Below are 21573 nucleotides of genomic sequence, written 5' to 3' on the forward strand. Positions count from 1 at the left end.
CTTATACCTGCCAAGTTTCAATTTCAAGTTAACAGGGGTTTGGTAGAGACCATTCTTCAGACAGACAGATCACGTGTGTGTCTGCCTTAGATATAGCTAGATTAGAGTAAGACCTTTAGATTATAATACTCTCGCTGTTCTCCGTTATAATTACTTGCATGCATCGTCATATTGCATCACATGCCAGATATTTATCTATATATATATATATATATATATATATAAAAGGCAAAATGTGTGTGACCATTTCGTGTATGTCTCGCAAAGGCTTCTTTCGCACACGCTCCCGGGGTCGTTACTATCGCTTAAAACTGTTTGTATACCCCCTATATCATAATATGTAGGATTTGTGAACGCGGGTCATCTCTAGATTTATTTACGTCGACTTTTATGAGATTCGTGCTATTTCGCTCTGTCCCCTGTTTGTCGTGCATTTTAGTATAAATACAGTGAAAAACGTTTTGTTCTCGGCTTTCACTGCTTTCCCCCCACTTCCCACCGTCATCTGGGGGAAGTGAAAACTAAAAATAACGGTCGTGCTATGATCTCATTTAGCATCTTCCTGTCAATCAAACTTCTTTTAGCTTTATAAGCTTTAACTTAACATGCTGATCTATTACTCGCACTCGTGGTCGAGACCGTTAAGTAGTTGGCATTGGTTTCCACTTCCGGGTTCAATCCCTCCTCCCGACCAAACGTTTTTTTTTTTTTTTATTACTTCGCTTATTCTTTAGTTTACCTCCCCCCCATACGCAGGTTTATTTATGCCATTTTTTTTTTTTTTTTTACATCGTCTTTTTTATAATATTTAAGCAGGATTATTAATTACCCCCCCCCCCATTCACACACCTACAAATACCCGGACAACGCCGGGTACCCCCCCCCCTCCGCTACTCTATATATATATATATATATATATATATATATATATATAAAAGCGAAAATGTATGTTCGCTTTTTTTGTGTTTGTCCAAGAAAGGCTATTTTCAGAGAAGCGGTCAGTCGGTTGACAACTTTTTAAAACTTTATATCACATGTAAATCGTAATATCTCGCAGTTAACAACGGAGCTCGCCTGTCTATTTAATTTGCTCTACTTCGGGAAGATAAATATTCAACAGTTTTCGCTCGCCACATGTAGGTTAGGCCTTTTCCTATGTTTCCCCCTACCCCCAACGTCTTGGGGGGGGGCATTCCCACACTAAATGAAATGTTACCCCGCAGTCAAAATTTGACCTCATTAAGTCAGAAAATGTGCACCTGCTAATGTAAGTAATTAAATAAATTCAAACGTGTTTCCGTTAGCATCTCGCGGTGGCGCAATGTTTAACGTCGCACTTTTTTTTTTTTTTTTTCCACACTTTAATTTACAACTTTGCCTCAAGGGTTCGAGTCCGATCCTCATACTTACTTACCAAAACATTTTTTTTTTTTTTTTTTTAACCCCCCCCCCCCCTCCTACTCAGCCCCCCGGAGTTTCCACACACACCTCCAAACACCCGGGCAACACCGGGTACCCCTCGCTAGTATATTAATAAAAAAAAAAAGATATTTGACCTTTATACCATTTCTCTGCTTCCTCTTAACAATGGGAAGATTTATATCCAAATTAAATACTGGACCACTTCAACTGTTCTACATCTACTGAACCATGAACTCTCCTCCATTCTTTCAATGTGATTAAACCATCAAGGATTCCTGTTCTTTACATATTTCCTTATATGGTCGAGATCTACTATTCCCCTGAAATCATCAGATCTAAATTCATCTTTAAGACTCACCTGACACATCCATCGTAATATTCTTGTATCATTTCCTTCCTATTCTTTTACTCTTCTTCTGAATTCCTCAGAACTAAGTCTATCTATGGCAAGCTTTACATCTATACAGAGCAACCATTTTTAAAAAGTTGCAATCTTTGATATAACATTTATGGCGCTTTTGTAATCGTTGCCATCGGTTCTTGGCAGACGGCTCTATTTCCCACTGGCTTGCTCTACTTTACTAAGCGTTTCATTCAAATTTACATCTACTAATTGAAGAGTTACTTTTTTTTTTTTTTTTTTTTTTTTTTTTTTTAAAGAAAATGCAACTTGTTTACAATATCACGTTAGTTGATATTTGGGCTTGATGATGAATGCCCTGGACAAGTCGCTTCTGATTAATTGCAAGAAAAAATTTGTTTTTCAGTAACTTTAATGTAACAAAGTTTTAAAATTACAAAGAACATAAAAAAAAAAAAAGGAAGAAGTGGCGTGATTGCAGAGGAATTCTATTTCTTCAACTTTATTTTTTACTTTGAGAAATTGTAAGGAAAAATACATAGCGTTCATCAAATTCTGTCTGTGTTTGTTTACACTATCACGTCAGCTGATAATTGGGCTTAACAGTGAATGCCTTGGAATAGTTACTTCTGATTAATGTTTATCAGTTTTAAAATAGCCTGTTATTCTGAGAAACTTGCATAAGAGATGCTCTAGCAGCTATTTTTACAGCTTAAAAACTAAGTCAAAAGTGTTCCCAAGGCCCAAATACCATACATATCAAGTTTAAAGTCTGCAGACCAAATATTCAGAGAGGAGTCTGGTAGCGACATTGTTTAGCCACAAAATTTGATTTTCTTATTTAAAAATAAAACTGCTTGTAAGAAAAATATTTTTTTGAACATTTTAATGCCTTTTTATTCAAGTTTTTAATTTTTTTTTTTTTTACTTGACATGCCTTTTGTACTTCATATTTTTAATATTTTTATCAACTTTTTTATTTGTTTTTTTTATTTATATTTTCTTTTTACTTAACATATTTTGTAGGAGTCTATACGAAAAACCGGAATTTTCGTTTGTTTCTCTCACAAAAGCTAGGCCAGAAAAATCCCCTTGTGTTGTCGGGTCACAATAAATTTCTTCCCTCGTCTGCTTCAACAGAAGAAAATCAAACCATCTTTTTTCATTCGCTCATTGCAAATGTTGAGTAAGTCCTTTGCTTTTTTTTCTCCCCCCCCCCACTTTTTTCTATTCACTAATATATATATATATATATATATATATATATATATATATATATATAAGCTGAATGTCTGTATGTGTGTGTCTGGTCACGAATAGGCTCCTATATGGTTGACTATTTTAAAAAACTGATTACATATAATGATAGAAGATGTATCGAGACACTGGAATGAGTATGTTTGATCTGGCAGAACGGTGGTTCATTAAAATTGTAGGGTCTGCGTTCGCGCCTGGTCCACAAAGTATGAAAATAAAAAATTTAAAAATTAAAAAAAAAAAAAAAAAAAAAAAAAAAACCTTTACAAGTGTTTTTGATATAGATGTACATAATAATTTAATAAGTATGTTTTAACTTAAATAGGGATGGTATAATAAAATTGTTGGGTCTGTGTTCACGTCTGGCCTCCATGGAATGGAAATAGGCACAAACTTTAATAAAGACTTTGCATATCTATCTGCGTAAGTATACTTTGATAATTATGTTTCAGTTTGAAGAAATATGGTATAATAAAATTATGGGGTGTTCGTTCGCGCCTGACCTCCATAGAATGGAACTAGGCCACAAAGTTTAACAAGGTATTTTTAATATAGATCCAGAGAATATTGTGATAAGTGTTTCAGTGTGAACAGGTATGGTATAATAAATTATGGGGTTTATCTATTTTATTTTTACTTTCATCATATTTTGCTTTGGTTTTGATAGCCCCAAATTCGAAGCTATCTCTTTACACCCCTTCCTTTTCATAACCTATCATAGTTTCATAAATCAGAGTCCAGTGAAATTGTGTGTGTGTGTGTGTGTGTGTGTGTGTGTGTGTTTGTGTACATCTCCGTACCAAAGTACTCTGTCAATTCTTTTTAATCGGGTTCGGCCAGAAATTTAGCTTTCAAGGGGTCAAAGTTTAATGATTTTACCTTTGAAAACTCTACCAAACTCCTCCGCCAATTTCGGGTCTTAATACTTGAAATTTTAAATGTAGGTTTCCTGGACATGAGTCAAACTTTTCATTTGATTTGAGCCCAAAACAATGAATGTTAAGGGGTCAAAATTGAGAGGTCAAAGTTAAAAAAATTTGACCTCTGCAGTCTCTACCGAGTTACTAAAGACATTTTCTAAACATTTGAAATTTTACTTAAAAGGTATTCAGAGATACGTAAGCTTTTTAATCGTTTTGGGTCGAAAATTTGAGCTGCTAAAGGTTCAAACTTCAAGATTTGACCTTTGCAGTCTCTAGCAAACTACTCAGCCAATTTTTGGTCTACACATTTAAAATTAAAAGCATTTTAATCAGTTTTGAACCGAAAATTTTGCTGCCAAAAGGTCAAAGTTGAAAGAGTTAACTTTTGCAAATTCTACAAAACTCCTCCGCCAATTTTGGTCTGAACACTTAAGATTTTAGATGTAGGTGACTTGTACATGGATCAAACTTTTGATTTTAATTTGAGACTAAAACAAATGTTATGGGGGTCAAAGTTTTTTTTAAAAAAAAAAAATACTTCTGCGGCCTCTACCAAATTACTCAGACAATTTTTGGTGTAAACATTTGAAATTTTACGTAAAGGGTATTCACACCTAGGGCAAGTTATGAACAGTACATAGGGCCCGAGCAAAGTTGGGTTGAACTGCTAGAGCATATATAAAATGGACTCTCCCATTGATTTTGACGTATGAGCTCTGTGATAATAGTTAAGTTGTTTGGAATCCACACAGATGATTTGTTTATATTGGTGAAGGCTTTGTGTAGAACCAACCACATTTTGGTACTAATGCTAACCTTTGTCAGTGCAATGACCGCCACAAGATAGAATATACAGTAGACTGCAGGTTTTAAACCTCAGTTTTCCTTCTCCTAGATGCAGGTCTTAACAAAGACTTGGGTTACATCCCTCCCAGTAAATTCCTGCGCTCCAAGATACCAACCTGGAGATTTCTACAACTCAGTGCGGTACATACAGCGCCTAGCCTTCCTAAATGATCCCCCATCTGGTAGTGGCCAAAAAAAAAAAGGACCTAGTCAACCCAAGATTGTTGGAAGACAGAAGTGATTTATTCAACTTGATCTTGGTTCCAAATCATTAGCCGGTGGAATATGATAGAACTCATCAAAATTACTTGTTTGAAGATTCTTACCATTCTTTCCAGCAATGATTAAAAATATTTCTGCTCTGCAAAAATTCAAACTCTACAGCTAACAAACATTTACTGACAGTGTAGAACATCCAGAAGAAATATTTTGAAACGGCAAGAAGTGGAGCCTCAACAAATTGTAAAGTACTTGAAAAACGAAATTATTCAAGCTCCTAAACTAAACAAACATTTTACTTTGGAAAAACAAACTTTCCCCTGGTGCTACCAGATCAGGCTGCCCTGTGGCTTCCTGAGACGAAATGCACCTACATTGACGTTTTTTTGTTTTCTGATCTTTTTTGTAAAACTTAATTATGTTCTGCAAAACCAAAAACAAAAACAACAGCCTATTCCCCCCCCCTTTTTATTTTATTTTTTCCTACCTTACTCCCAGTCCTGGATATGACCTTAAACTACATCCGATGGTGAGGTCCAGCTTACGGGCTTGGGGAGTGTGGAGCCACCTCTTAATTGCCATTGCTCCCAGGTCCACCCTGACCCGGAGTGGTAGTACCTGTTAGGGTCCCAACTATGGGTTAAATAGAAACAGATTTTAAAAAGGAAAAGAAACAACAAAAAAAGAAAAAAGAAAACAAATATATTCTATTAAATTATCTATTTATTTATTTATTTTTTTGCCCTGTCGGTAGGGCATGAGAACAAACCGACTGCCCCCCTGCAGAGGGTAAAAATCCCTCAATGGGGCAACTAGTTAGCCGTGGGTTGCTACCCGTAAAGTCTTAGGACGTGATCCTGGTGATTGAGCGAACCTAAACCAGGATACATAGAAGACCAATCGGCCAGTCACGCCAAGCCCCACCATATATTGCCCATTCCAAAAACCCACTACTAATACAACACATCCCCCCTCTCCCACAAATAACCCTACTCCCTAATATATGATGGAAAGTGGTGGCTGAGGGTCAATCGATTAGGTGTGAATATCGATGACGAGGCTGTAAACCCCTCAGGATTGCTACAGATCCCATAGCAATATCAAGAGAGAACAGATAATCATTATGATACCACCAAAGTCGGTTATATCATCATTGTATCCCTGTAGAGGCTGGGCGAATGGGTTTCCCCCCAGGCTCTTCCCAAATAGGACTCCGAGGTGGGTGGGGAACAAAGATGACGAAAAAAGAAAACAAAATATATGGCTTATTCCTCCCAAAAACCACCCAACCACCCAAAGAGAACCCACTCTGATGTCTCTGACATCAGTAGCTCTGACGAAGAGACGATAAAACCAAGGAACTCAACATTCGTAGTAATAGAATCAATGGAGGAAACTCCTTTGAGCAAACTATCACCTTTTAAAATTGAAAAAAATCTTAAAACTCTAAAACCAAAGTCTATTAAAAAACAATTTAACGGCAGCCTACTAATAGAAACCCATAACGAAGAACAAACTAAAGAAATATTGAAACTAAAATTATTTGAAAACATCAAAGTCAAATGCTACAGACATCCAACCCTAAATACCTGCAAAGGAGTAGTGAAAAGCCACGAACTTGCACTTTGTCCCTTGGAGGAAATCCGGACAAACTTACAGAAACAGAATGTGTTAGATGTTCGCAGAGTTCAAATTAAAAAAAACTGTGAGAAAATCAATACCAATACATATATACTAACTTTCGATTCCCTCACCATACCCAAAGAAGTGAAAGTCGGATATATGAAAATAAATGTAGAAATTTATATTCCAAACCCCCTCCAATGCTTCAAGTGCCAGAAGTTTGGACACCATCAAGATCGGTGCACACGATTACCAGTGTGTGGAAGATGTGGAGAAAGTGGTCCACACATTGACTGCAGAAAAGATTTCAAGTGTGCCAACTGCCTGGGAAACCATGGCGCTGGCTCTAGATATTGCGAAATATGGAAAAGAGAAAAAGAAGTGACCAAACTAAAACATATAAAGAATATATCCTACCCAGAGGCCAGGAAAATCATCGAAACTAAAACATATGCAGATGCAACAAAAAAAACTAATCCAATCAACAATCAAAATGGTCATATACATGTAACGGATACAACTGACAAGAAAATTGATGTCCTAAGCAAACTAATAAAGGAAATGAAAGAACTATTAGAAGAAATGAGGAAAATGAATAGTGCAATGTCTGCAACCAATCCAAGGATAATATTAAGTAAAGACACTACTGAACCACAAAAAGAAACAAAACCACAAACCATTTCTACAAAAACAACCGAACAACCATCAAACACATCACAAGCCAGAAAAGAATCAAAAATCCCCCCAGACAAAAAAAAAAGAACAAACAAAAACAGGAAAAGAAAGATCCCGATCTATATCTCGAACAGGGACTCCGACAGAAAATAGATTTGAGGGATTGGAGACGATGGAAGTTGAACACAATTCCAAATGATGAACAAAATATTACAATGGAATATCAGAGGGATAAAAGCAAACCAAAATGAACTCACATTATTAATAACAAATATGAGCCCAGCACTTGTCTGTCTACAGGAGACCTTTCTGAAAGAAAATAATACCATCAACATGAAACACTACACATCTTACAACTACATAAATAAAGATACGGACAGAGCTTCTGGAGGCACATCAATACTTGTGAAGAATGAAGTCCCTCAAAGACAAATAAATATAAACACAAACTTGCAAGCAATTGCAGTTTCAGTGACTCTACATAGAACTATAACACTTTGCTCAATATACATCCCTCCAAAAGATACAATCAACGAAACTGAGATAACTCAATTAATAAAACAACTCCCTAAACCCTTTTTTCTACTAGGAGATCTCAACAGTCACAATGTAATATGGGGAAGTAAAGAAACAAATAAAAAAGGAAAAGAAATAGAAAACATAATAAATAAAAATAATCTATGCCTCCTTAATAATCAAAACTACACCTATATGTACCCAGCAACAGGTACTTTCACCGCCATTGACCTTACCTTATGTGATCCTTCCATATATATGGACTATGACTGGAAAGTACACAATGACACCTGTGGGAGTGATCATTTCCCAATCATCCTGGAAAGTCTAAGTACTAGCACTGAACAAAAAACACCCAAATGGAACCTACATAAAGCGGATTGGGAAGACTTCCAGGAACAGTGCAAAAACCAATTAATTATCGAAAAGAATGATGAAGATGACCATTTGAACTACTTCATTAAAACACTCACAAACATAGCAAATAATACCATACCGAAAACAACCAAAACCAACAATCACAACAAACCTTGGTTCACAAAAGAATGCAGAAAAGCCATCAGAGCTCGACGAGCTGCCTTGAGAAAATTCGAAAAGTATCCAACAAGCGAAAATCTGGATTTCTTCAAAAACAACAGAGCAAAAGCCAGACGAATCATAAAGGAATCCAAAAGAACAACCTGGAGAAATTATATATCCAAAATTAATGTGAATACCAAGGCGAAAACAGTTTGGAACATGATGAGGAAAATAGAAGGAAAGTGTAGTAGTACACCAATATCCCACATCTCTAAAGGCAACAAAATATACACCGATCAAAAAGACATTTCCAATAACCTGGCAGATAATTTATCAAAAATTTCATCATGTGACAGACAAACAGAGAAATTCAAAAAGATTAGAGAAAAGGAAGAGAAAAAGAAAATTCTATTTAAATCACAAAATACTGAAAAATACAACCAACCTCTTACCTTGCCTGAATTAAAAGAATCGCTAACCAAATCCCATGACACAGCTACAGGGCCCGATGAAATTCCATATGAAATCCTCAAAAAACTTCCAGAAGCCTCAATGAAATACCTACTTGAAATTTTCAATATTATATGGTCCAGTGGAAACGTACCCGAGACCTGGAAAGAGGCCACAATAATACCAATCCCCAAATCTGAAAACTCAAACATCCAATCCCAATCAAGTAACGTCTCAGATCCATTGAATTTCAGGCCAATAGCTCTAACAAGCTGCATTTGTAAGACCATGGAAAGGATTATAAACAAAAGACTAATCTGGTTCCTGGAAACAGAATCTTATTACAGAATTTCAAACAGGATTCAGGAAAAACCGAAGTTCAATAGACCACATAGTCAGACTTGAAACCTTCATCAGAGAAGCCTTTGTAAGGAAAGAACATTTAACAGCAGTGTTTTTTGACATGGAAAAAGCCTACGATACTGTGTGGAAGTACGGTGTTACAAGGGATCTGAAGGCGCTTGGACTAAAAGGCAGAATGCCAATTTTTATTGAAAATTTTTTAAAAAATAGACGGTTCAGAATAAAGGTTGGCACAGCTCTCTCGGACTTGAAAGAACAAGAGAATGGAGTACCTCAAGGGAGTATACTGTCAGTGACCCTGTTCAGTATCCGAATTAACAACATTGTAAAAAACCTTAACCCTGGGGTAGATTGCTCCCTATATGTGGATGACTTCCTAATATGCTGTAGATCTAGATATATATCTATAATAGAAAGGAAGCTTCAATTGTGCTTAAACAAAGTAATGAGATGGACGGAAGAGAATGGATTTAGATTCTCCAAAAGAAAAACGAAATGCATGCATTTCTGCAAACTAAAGAACATGCATAATGATCCTGTCCTAACCATGGAAGGAATGCCCATACCCGTTACTGACCAGTACAAATTCTTAGGGATTTTATTTGACAAAAAGTTAACATTCATCCCACACATAAACTATCTGAAAAAAAAATGTAACAAAGCTGTAAATCTTTTGAGAGTGGTAGCACATACCGATTGGGGTGCAGACAGGGAAACACTCCTTAAACTTTACAGAGCACTAGTCCGCTCAAAGCTAGACTACGGTTGTTTCATATATGGATCAACCCGAACATCATATATAAAAAGCCTAGACCCTATTCACCATACTGGGCTAAGATTGGCCCTAGGAGCATACAGAACTTCCCCCGTGAACAGTCTATACACGGAAGCACACGAACCCCCACTAGATCTAAGGCGAGAAAAGTTAGCCCTTCAATATTTACTGAAACTGAAGTCTTGCCCAAACAACCCTGCATACCAATGTACCTTCTATCCTAAATATGAAGAACTCTTTAACATGAGAAGAAAAACTATCAAAACGTTCGGGCTCCGAATGAAGGAAAGCATTGAAGAATCGAAAATTCCAATCTCCAGCATTCACAACTTCATACTGCCTAAAACACCCCCATGGACCATGAAACAAGTTGAAATAAAACTCAACCTAAACAAAAAGTCCAAATCTACCACAAACCCTATTGAATACCACGACGAACTTCAACATTTAAAATTACAATATTTAGACTACACCTTTATCTACACAGACGGGTCTAAAAGCAACAATCACACTGGATGTGCAGCAACGTACCATAAAACCACAATGAAGAGAAATCTTCAAAATGAAGCATCTATATTCACTGCAGAGACTATAGCTATCGATCTAGCACTCAACATAATTTCAGAGGAAACCACCAAAAACTTCATCATTCTCACAGATTCTCTATCAGTCCTATTATCTATACAAAATCAAAAACAAGAAAATCCACTAACAACAAAATTAATAGAAAAAATCAATATCCTTTCAACTACTAAAAACATTATTCTTGTCTGGATCCCCAGCCATGTGGGGATCAAAGGCAATGACAGGGCAGATACAGCTGCAAAAAGATCTTCTCACCTTCCAACTGACAATTTTAAGATTCCACATACTGATCTTAGACCCCAGATAAAAGCATACATACAGGAAAAATGGCAACTGCGGTAGAGTCAGCAAGAGGGCAACAAATTATACTCAATCAAACCTGAACTTAAGGAACGATGTCCGGACATCAAGAGATCACGCCGAGAAGATGTGATACTGACTCGGCTGCGCATAGGGCACACCAACTTTACTCATTCTTATATACTAAATGGAGAATCGGCGCCAGAGTGCATCCCATGCCAGGAGACACTCACAGTAAAACATATCCTAGTTGGGTGTGATGACCTTGCCCCAACTAGAAAATTATATTATACAGAAAGCAATATGGAAGACCTTTTTGAAAAGGTCAACTCAGCAAATATTCTAGCATACCTAAGGAAAGTAAATTTATATAAGAAAATTTAAGGAAATTTAAAGTCATCCAAATATACACATCCATGTATAAATACAACATTTAATTTCTTAGTTCAATTTTATAAAAAAAGGGAGGAAAGGCTGAAAAAGTCATTCCCCCCCTCCCAATAAAAAAGTTAAAAAAAAAAAAAAAGGACTCCGGCATTAAATGACCACATAGGTTGATATGCCGTAAAATCAATCAATCAATCAATCAACAAACTTTCCCAGAAATTAACAATCAAAACTAACGTTGGCATAAAATGATCCCCCTCCTCCAGAGGTTGAAATGCAGATAAATAAAACAAACTCACTCGCGTGGATGCACCTAGCCATACTGATGAATCCTAGATGATGTAAGAACCGTCAATGGATGGCTATGCGTATTATATCTAAACCTGATAGAGAAATCTTTCAAAAAACGGTTCTTTTTTTTTTTTTTTGTTACCCACAATAAAACCTTTTCAGGTAAGGTAGAATTGTAGCCTGTAACCATGACAATTATAATCTAAGAAATTAATGATGTCATTCCGAATCCTAAAATGTTCCCATTTTATTTCCTTTCAAGAAATTCATCAAATTTGAAATTTCTCGTCTTTGAACAAGAAAAACAAATCAAGTTACGTGCGAGGAATTTGCAACTGAAAAATCCAGATTTTCCAGGTCAGTTTTTTTTTTTAAAATGTATACTCCTCTAAATTCTGTTTTTGTTGGTGTATTGATATTCGTATTAGAAACCTCTTTTTTTATTTATTTAAAAAGAAATACAACTTTGTTATATATGGGTCGTTGAATTGCATTCATCTGCAAAAGATCTAGCTAATTTGCATATTTTTTTGAACATTCATTTTAATTAATTTTCTATTAGTTTTTTGGGGGGGTTTTTTTAACGTTTTTTTTTGTTTTTGTTTTTTTTTTTCAGTTTTCTTATGGGATGAGCAGTTTTAGTTGACTATTACGTGTAATTATATTCATGTAGATATTCTACATGATTTATACTTGCGTAATATTTGCATAAAAGGCTTATAGTAAACACAAACCTCTTTTTATATATATTATGTATGCGTATATATATTTGTTTAAAAAGTTTTGCCTACCAAACTCTTCTGTCAGTTTTTGGCTTACAGGCATGAAACTTAATATATAGGATATTCGGAATCCATGCAAAACTTTACATTTGGGTTTTAGCCAAGGAAAATCTGTGCAAAGGTGTGAAAAAAATTTTTTTTAAAAGGGAATTTACCAGGTGAAGGTTGATCGACGGTATTATGAATATGCATGCGTAACGTAATAGTTATTGGTTCATGTTTTAATTTTTAGCTTTGCAGCAAACATGTAGGTCAAGCATTAACGTCGAAGGAAAAAGTAAATTTTAAGCTAAACGTGTTGGTTTTGATTCGCGGTGATGAAATGCAAGTCTTAACTTTTTAAATCTTTACTATATATTGGGTCCAATATAATAAATATGAAATGTGTTAATTAAAATATCATATTTAAGCATATTTTACGACTGGGCAATGTCACGCAGCCTGCTAGTATTATCTAAACTTCTGAATAATATATATATATTTGCTTTTTATGGAATTTCACCTGGATTTGTCATCTTTTTTTTTTTTCTTTTTTTTTCTTTTTTTTTCTTTTTTTTCTTTTTTTTTCTTTTTTTTCTTTTTTTTCTTTTTTTTCTTTTTTTTTCTTTTTTTCCTTTTTTTTTCTTTTTTTCCTTTTTTTTCTTTTTCTTTTCTTTTTTTCTTTTCTTTTTTCTTTTCTTTTTTCTTTTCTTTTTTCTTTTCTTTTTTTTCTTTTCTTTTTTTACTTTTTTCTTTTTCTTTTTTTCTTTTCTTTTTCTTTTTTCTTTTTTCTTTTCTTTTTTTTTCTTTTCTTTTTTTTTCTTGTTTCTTTTTTTCTTTTTTTTTCTTTTCTTTTTTTTCTTTTCTTTTTTTTTCTTTTTTTTTCTTTTCTTTTTTTCTTTTCTTTTTTTCTTTTCTTTTTTTTCTTTTCTTTTTTTTCTTTTCTTTTTTTTTTCTTTTTTTTTTCTTTTTTTTTTCTTTTTTTTTTCTTTTTTTTCTTTTCTTTTTTTTCTTTTCTTTTTTTTCTTTTCTTTTTTTTCTTTTCTTTTTTTTCTTTTTTTTCTTTTCTTTTCTTTTCTTTTCTTTTCTTTTCTTTTCTTTTCTTTTTTTTTCTTTTCTTTTCTATTGTATCTATTTAATCCACATAAAAAGGGTTATTTCATTTTATTTTTTTATAGCTAAAAAAAATTATAGGTTTCATTTTAAATGACAACTAGCCATGTATGATGGTGTGAATATGTGATTGGAAAAAAAAGGCAAGCAAGCTATAATAAAAACAAAACGACTGTCACTTTTCTTTAGTAATTACAAAACGACCTTCTCAACTGCTGATTGCAATGATTAATAATATACTCACTGAAAGCCTTTAGTTTAAGCTCCTCAGTCTAACATTCATTAGCGACATGAATTGTAACGTACATTGAGGACGTTGCCAAGGTTGCTGCAAAGAACATGCGATTTCTCTACTGTGCTAGAAAATTACTCACACCTGTGAGCGTCTTATATGTTTACAAAGTCACCATTTTAATATTGTTGCCGCATCTGAGCTGGTACATCAACCACTAATCTCTTGCTCGTGAGGTTCAAAAAAAAAGTCATCAACCTAAAATGTCCTGCACTGTCAACCAAGCCCCAATGGTGTTGCATACCTGTGCAGGTTTTATATGTATTTTAATGGAATGTGTTTTGATGAAGTCACTGTAAATATCCCCAACTGTCTTGACAAGCAGCAAAATCCCACCCCTTCACTGTAGGGATCCCTAGATGCAGGCAGTTTCTTCCCTCGGACTACTAGACTTTGAAATTCCCCTCTGGGTCTCTGCTTCCCTGACTGTACTGAAATGTAATGTTGCTGCTCAACTCCCCTCAATCCCTTGCTAAACGCATCCCAAGTAGCAGTCCCTTACGTCACTTAAGACTTCTACTGAGTTATGGCTGAAAGAACAAGAACATTGATGCAGATACCTGAGTTTGACAGAAATATTTCCAAGTTTGATAAGCTACACTCAAAGAAGGTTGGTGGTTACATCGGCTGAAACGTTGTGAAAATGACATGCAAGATAACAATCCAGAGAATCTAAATATGAATTGTTTGTAAATAGATTTGCAGATTTCAATCAAATTTTTTATTTATAAGGAAATAATTCTATAATCAAGGGGAATAATTTATACACTTACAAGGGGAGATAACTCTATTCAAGGGAGATGATAAAAAGGAAAGCTAACCAATGTTCGTATTGATTTGCATCTCGTTAAGGACAAAAATAAACAATATTCAGTTTTCAATGTGGGGAGAAAAATAACGTTTCCCAAAAAGTTGCTCCCTGGATTGCAAAAATATGAAAGTTCCTTCAGTGTGGAACTATTGCTTGACGACTAGAATTACTAGAATTGTAAGAATTTTTCTTGAAGGGTTGCATCATGAGCACAGCAACCAGTTCCTTGGATGTTAGACACAATGTAATGAAAGATAGATCAAAGCTTAATACAACGTTGGTTACGTCTGCCTGACGGGTTTTCTGTCGACATCATTACTGGCAGGGACTGTTCTGCTGGAATTGAACACTTGTATTATGGATTTGATACTTGTACAGTTTAATCAAGACATTTAAAAAAATGAAAATATTGAGGGGGGGGGAGTTGTACGTATCCGTTTTGGACTGAAGATCTCTGAAAAAAATTTCACTTAATTTGATCGAGCAGTGTTGAAGTCAGCCATGTTTGAAATTTTTGTAACGCGCCACAGGGAAATAACTGTTTGAAGTGCCGACACTCCCTCCCCATCTTTAATACTAGTTTTTCTTCCTAAAAATCAAACCTTTTGCTCGGTATCATAACAAATTGTTTTTTCACTGTAGTAAAAAAAAAAAAAAAAAATGATGAAATTAAGTGAAATTTTTTTTCAGAGATCTTCGTTTTATAACGGATATGTACAATATAACCTTTTTTCATTTTTTAATGTCTTGATTTAAACTGTACAAGTTCCATGGGTCTTGCTATACATTAAAACATGCAATAACAACTCCATATAATATTAACTAGACTGGCAAGGAACATTTGACATTTAGATAGCTTTATTATATATATATATATATATATATATATATATATACTCACGTTTATCCCTAACTAAGCTTGGACGTAAGGGCTAGTATTTGGAACCTTGCCTAGGAAAAATTAACAAGATGTTGGTTTACGTTACATTTAAACCTCAGCATATCAGTAGAGTCAGGAAAGCACATAGCAGGAAGGGAATTCCAATGTCTAGCTGTTCAAGGGAAAAAAACTATTAGAGTAGAAGGTTTTCTGGCATTTAGGGCCTCTACAGTGAAGGGGTGAGATGTTGTTACTAAGTGAGTTTGTTAAGGATGTATGCATTGAGGGGGCACAAGCGCAATGAGTTCATCAGAGCACATTCCATTAAAATATTTGTAAAACCAGACACAGGAAGGCAACATTGTGGTGATGGGACAGGGGTTGGAGCTTAGATTGGAGACTTTCTTTTTTGACCCTATCCAAGAGTGAGAGACTAGTGGTAGATGTATTGACCTAGATGTGGCAACAATACTCCATGCATGGCTAATTGTGGTCTTGTAGAGGTACAGGATACTCTCATTCTGTTACGAGTTTTAGTTCGAGGAACCCCACCTTCTTTGCAGCAGCTTTTGCAATGTCCTCAATGTATTTGTTTCAGTTCATGTTGCTTGTGAATGTTAGGTTGAGAAGTTTGCTTCTATGCACAATAAAAGTTTGGTTTGAATTTTAAAAAGATCGGTTCTTATACTTGAAAGGAAGGAATTTAAAGACGAATGTCATTAAGAGTAATTATTGTTTTTTTCCCCTCTGGTTCACAGGACCTCAGCTATTTATCTCTTCCAACCGGCTCCCACAACATGTCAGCTGCTCATACTTTATTTTAGGTGCACACATTTCCCATTGGTTGGATTAGTTTTTATTATTTTTCCTTTTTTTTCAGCAGAGAGGGGCATGGAGCCGATGCGCAGAGATGTTTTTGTACACTTTGTATGTAACCGCCATCGGGTCAACATCCTGTTAAGAGTTTTATTTATGCATGAATCCTCAGTATATGATAAGTGACACATTTAAAAAAAAAAAAAAAGACTAGAATTTCTGTTATTTTAACAATTGTAGGAGCATTTTAGAACCTGAGTTGGAGCATGCGATTTGAAACTTTTTACGTATGCCATGGATATATTCCAATCTTTAACTGCATTCTGATTGTTTCCTCCTCAAGTTGAGAGAGAAAGAGAGATCAAATGAGAGAAAGATAGAGATAGATGCATATTAAAACAGAGACTAGAATGTAAATTTGATTTTTGAAGTCTTTGTGTCGACTAAGTAAATCTGAGCTTTGATCTATGTACCCCGGTTGTATAAAGAATCTGGCTCGGCAGTCATTACTTTTTGTCTTAGCAATTCAAATGTGTATGCACTGACATTTTGAGATGAGAACGGCACCAGCTGGATTTCGCATCTCTTTCCACAGATCTCGAGCGCGTGGTTCAGTGGGGGAAGACGTGGCTGGTTACCTTTTAATGCATCTAAGACCAAGCTCCTATCATTACATCATAAACGTTCTGATCCCCATCTGGCATCGATTAAAATGAATGGCTCTCGTCTAGGGGAGGCCCCATGATTTGATAAACTTCTGGGTTTGACCTTTACTCCTGATCTGAAATGGAACACGTACATCAAGTCTGTGGTCAAGGTCGCTGTGAAAATGGTGGGATCCTTCTACCGCTCCAGAAGATATCTCACTAATGATGCAATTCTCTATCTGTATAAAAGCCAAGTACGTACAAGGATGGAGTACTGCTGCCACATCTGGGCAGGAGCTGCTAAAAACAGTCTATCCTGCCTTGACAGAGTACAAAACAGACTTCGTGGCTTGGTGGGTGGATGACCTTTTCACTTCCCTGCAACCTCTCTCCCACAGAAGAGACGTTGCGAGCCTGTCTCTATGGCAAGTGCTCGTCTGAGCTCCATTCTCTGCCCCCCCCGTCAATCTTTCACGAAAAAACACCCGACTAGCTAAAACCACTGTCAATAATTTTCCCCACTCTTTATCCGTGCCTAAATCAAAATGTAGATTCCATAAACAAAGCTTCTTTCTTAGAACTGCACGGCTGTGGAACTCTCTGCTGCTTGCCTGCCCCCCCCCCTCCGAATTCAACTTGGATGTCTTCAAGTCCAACACAAACAAATTCCTGATGAACCGCCCCCTTAAGTAATGACACTTTATCGAATCCCCAATACTAACTATTACTACGATACTATCCCACTGATTAGTGTACACACAATAACCCTTATCCCCGAGTGGCTCTTGGGCCTTGATAAGTGGTGACCCCCATGTGTAAAAAAAAAAAAAAGTCGGATATAAGACTTTTAAATGTGGGGAGTTGGAGAACTCCCCCAGAAAGTGCTAATACCATTGTGCCACATTCGTCACTCGCACCCGTTATTATTTTTTGTGATCTAAGCTCCAACTAACAATGGTCATTTGTTTCCATGATAAAATGGTCAGATTTATGTAATCTTTTAATCTCATGTACAAAAACCATTATTTTAATTCCCACCCCCAACCCTGGAAAGGACAAGCGTTTAAATCCCTTTCTTTTTTTTCTTTTCTTTTTCTTTTTTCTTTTCTTTTTTTTCTTTTCTCTTTTCTTTTCTTTTCTCTTTTTTCTCTTCTCTTTTCTCTTCTCTCTTCTCTTCTCTTTTTATTTCTTTTCTCTTTTCTCTTCTCTTTTCTTTTCTTTTCTCTTTTCTTTTCTTTTCTCTTTTCTTTTCTCTTTTCTTTTCTTTTCTCTTCTCTTTTCTTTTCTCTTCTCTTTTCTTTTCTCTTTTCTTTTCTCTTCTCTTCTCTTTTCTCTTCTCTTTTCTCTTCTCTTTTCTCTTCTCTTTTCTCTTTTCTTTTCTCTTTTCTTTTCTCTTCTCTTTTCTCTTTTCTTTTCTCTTCTCTTTTCTCTTCTCTTTTCTCTTTTCTTTTCTCTTTTCTTTTCTCTTTTCTTTTCTCTTTTCTTTTCTCTTTTCTTTTCTCTTTTCTCTTCTCTTTTCTCTTTTTTCTTCTCTTTTCTCTTCTCTTTTCTCTTTTCTCTTCTCTTTTCTTCTCTTTTCTCTTTTCTTCTCTTTTCTCTTCTCTTCTCTTTTCTCTTCTCTTCTCTTTTCTTTTCTTTTCTCTTTTCTCTTCTCTTTTCTTTTCTTTTCTCTTTTTTCCTTTTTCTTTTTTCTTATTTATTTAATAAATATTCACTTTTTTTTTCTATTTTGAAAGAAAAATCAGTTCTTTTTATATATAGTTATTTCCTTAATAATTCAAGTCTTTTTGTTTTGTTTTTGTTTTTTTTTTTTTTACATTTGGTTGTTACGTTTTATATAATTAGTTTTTCTTTTTTTTTTTCTTTTTTTTTTTTTTTTTTTTTTTTTTTTAACTTTAATATTTCAAAAGTGAAATGAGAATGACTGTAGAAAAATAAATTCTGGAGAACAAAAGGTAATGATACCACTCCTGTTTCCATAGCTCTTCAACTTGTGGGGGAAGGGGGTAGATTTTACTTTTTTTTTATAGGAGGAATTTTGGACAAGAACCCTGCAAAGATAGAGTAGCATCAGAACAGATACTACACTTTGCTTCTAGCCATTTTAACTTGGTAATCTTTAATCTTTGAATGATTGGTCAACTTCAGAATCGTAAATGCAAAATTGATGCAAGGGCGATTACTCTGGTCAGAAAATATGCCTACAATTCTTAATACCTGACGAGTTATTTCCCTTTGCTCGTTTCTCTGTTTTTTTGTTTTATTTTACTTCAGTCGAAGTTCTCAGAAATCAAGGGGCCCACGACCTGGGGCTAACACTTGAAGTCTATATGAGATACATAGATATTCGAATGTTCCATTACAGTTCTTTATCTCTCAAACATTGCTGTATATTGCAGGGTTGTGAGTCGCAAAGTCTAAAATTTCAGCTTTTTATTTTAATGCTTTCCAATATTTAGATTGTCTGATTTTTTAGAGATTGGAAAATACGACTTCGACTATTTTTGGTGCTTTTCTTTAACTCCTCATTGATCTGAAAGGAAATGACTCCATTTTATTATTCACTAGCGGGAGTGCCCGGCGTTGCCCGGATGTTGGGGAGGGGGGTGTAAAAGAAAACAAAAAAATTTTGGTAGGCAGGTAGGCTCAAACCCTTTGCTTTGAGGCGAAGGCGGAAATGAAAGCCTGATAACTTCCTGCTACACTCTCAGGGCAGAGAAGCGAGAATGGTTGAAATTAAACGTTTAAAAACAAACGTCTGGTTTTCTAGGTCGAACATCACGCAATAGAGAAACGAAATCACGCAGAGCCAGTTAAGCTTTACGCTTTCTGCGGATTTGTTTATTTCCTCGGGATGTTTGGGAAAACCAGTTCTAATAAATAGCAATTTTACAAAAATTCCCGTTGTGTCCCCAGGGGCTCAAGAGGTATAAAATGCCCGAAAATGGTAAAAAATGACACATTTTGCTCCACAACTTCTGTCTCATCCATTAGATTTTTTTGAAACTTGGCCAAAATGCGGAGCCCATTGTTCTTAATATCAATCCAGTATGGGTGACCCTGGCAAAATTCTGGTTTGTCTTCGGAGACTTTTAGTGCTAAAAACGCCTCTTTTTGTGGCTCTTTTTTCATATTTCTCAACAAAACCTTTGTCTGACTATATAGAGGTTTTTCACAGTGGTCAACTCCAATATACATGTATTAAGACGTGAAACTGCACCGTTATCCATTTACACTGGGATTCTGCATCCCCAGGGGCTCAAAAGAGATCAAAAATGCCCCAAAGTGGCCAAAAATTACACTTTTTGCCCCATAGCGTTTGATCCATTAGATTTTCCTGAAACTTGGCCAAAATGTGGAGGCTATTGTTCTTAATATAAATTCAGTATGGGTGACCCTGGCAATATTTTGGTTCACATCCCTCTGGGACTGTTAGGGCTAAAAAAAGAACATGCCTTTTTGGAGCTCCTTTTTCATATTACTCAAAAACTTGATTTGTATGTCTATATAGTAGTTTTCCATGGTGCTGAATTCAAATATATATGTCTTAAGGTGTGAAACTGCATCATTTTTCCGTTTGCACTCGGATTCGGCGTTTCAAGGAGCTCAAAATGGGTCACAAATGCCCAAAATTGCAAAAAAGAAAATGACACATTTTATCGCATAACTTTTGCTCTGCCCTTAGATTTTTCTGAAACTTGGCGAAAATGTGAAGGCATCGTTGGCCCTTCACACTTCTCAAATTCATCGTTTCTTCACTATTTTTTGTGGCGTCATCTCGCATGCAGCACCAGAGGGGGACCACGCACACGTGGCTTGTTTATCATCAACACGCACTTCCAAACACTTAGGCAACGCCGGGCATCCAGGCTAGTCTATTATATAAATCTCACCTGTCTGTTTAAATGTATGTATGTATGTCTGCCTAAAACTTTTGACAGAGGCGACTGATTTTCGTGAGATCGGTATCGTTTTGAAGATCAACCCTTCGGACGGCAAATATTGAAAAAAATTGGCCAAAAACATTAATTCTCTCACCCTCAACTGGGCAATTTTTTACAATTTTTGCCGATATTTTTGAAAGTCATTCTCTCTTTTTGATTGACTAGCCTTAATTTAAACCGTTGCCACTTCCAGTTTGGCAAAGACGTCACTTTTTTTTTTTTTTTTTTTCCCCCCCCCACGTTCTATTCCTCCTTCACGGTACGGGTTCGAGTATGCCTTCCTACTACCACTTTTTTTTTTCTTTCTTTGTTCAACACACACCTCCAAACACCCGGGAAATGCCGGGCACCCATGCTAGTCTATAATACAGAAACCATTAAAAAAGACTTATGACTTTTTTCTTTCTTTTTTTTCCATAACAAACTTAATTAATAACACAAACAATGGCGTCTTTAATATTACAAAAACATTTCTATTTATAAAAAAAAAAAATGCAAAGTTTTTTTGTTTTTTTTTAACTTCAAAAAAAAGGAAAACGTTACAAAACATTCTCTTTAAAACATTAATAACAAAAAATAAATGAAACGTTTTAAATTTTTTTTTATTCCTCTGCAACTATTGTTGCATTGGTTTCAGCATCATAAATTGTTGTCTAAAAAAAAAAAATAAATAAACGAATCACTTAGTGAAATGGAATTATGCTCCTCCCCTTTTCCGCTCCTTAGACCAGTGACGAGTTATACAGAAGCGCCAGACTTTTAGAAGTTCCGAAACCGCTGATTCATTAAACTTTTTT

General features: G+C 35.3%; 1 protein-coding gene across 4 annotated transcripts in view; it reads left to right on the plus strand.

Annotated features, from left to right (window-relative positions):
• The window catches only part of LOC145296136 (DNA-directed primase/polymerase protein-like), an 86549-nt gene that overhangs the window by 55474 nt on the left and 9502 nt on the right, over nt 1-21573 (plus strand). For all 4 annotated transcript variants that reach the window (XM_080142290.1, XM_080142291.1, XM_080142292.1 and 1 more), the window contains 2 exons: nt 2810-2969; nt 11775-11869. In XM_080142290.1, the coding sequence (XP_079998416.1) occupies nt 2810-2969; nt 11775-11869 (255 nt within the window). The remainder of the gene's footprint in view (nt 1-2809; nt 2970-11774; nt 11870-21573) is intronic.

The sequence above is a fragment of the Euprymna scolopes genome, chromosome 16 (assembly GCF_053919585.1).
Source record: "Euprymna scolopes isolate OS-2025 chromosome 16, ASM5391958v1, whole genome shotgun sequence".
In the NCBI taxonomy this organism is placed as follows: domain Eukaryota; kingdom Metazoa; phylum Mollusca; class Cephalopoda; order Sepiida; family Sepiolidae; genus Euprymna; species Euprymna scolopes.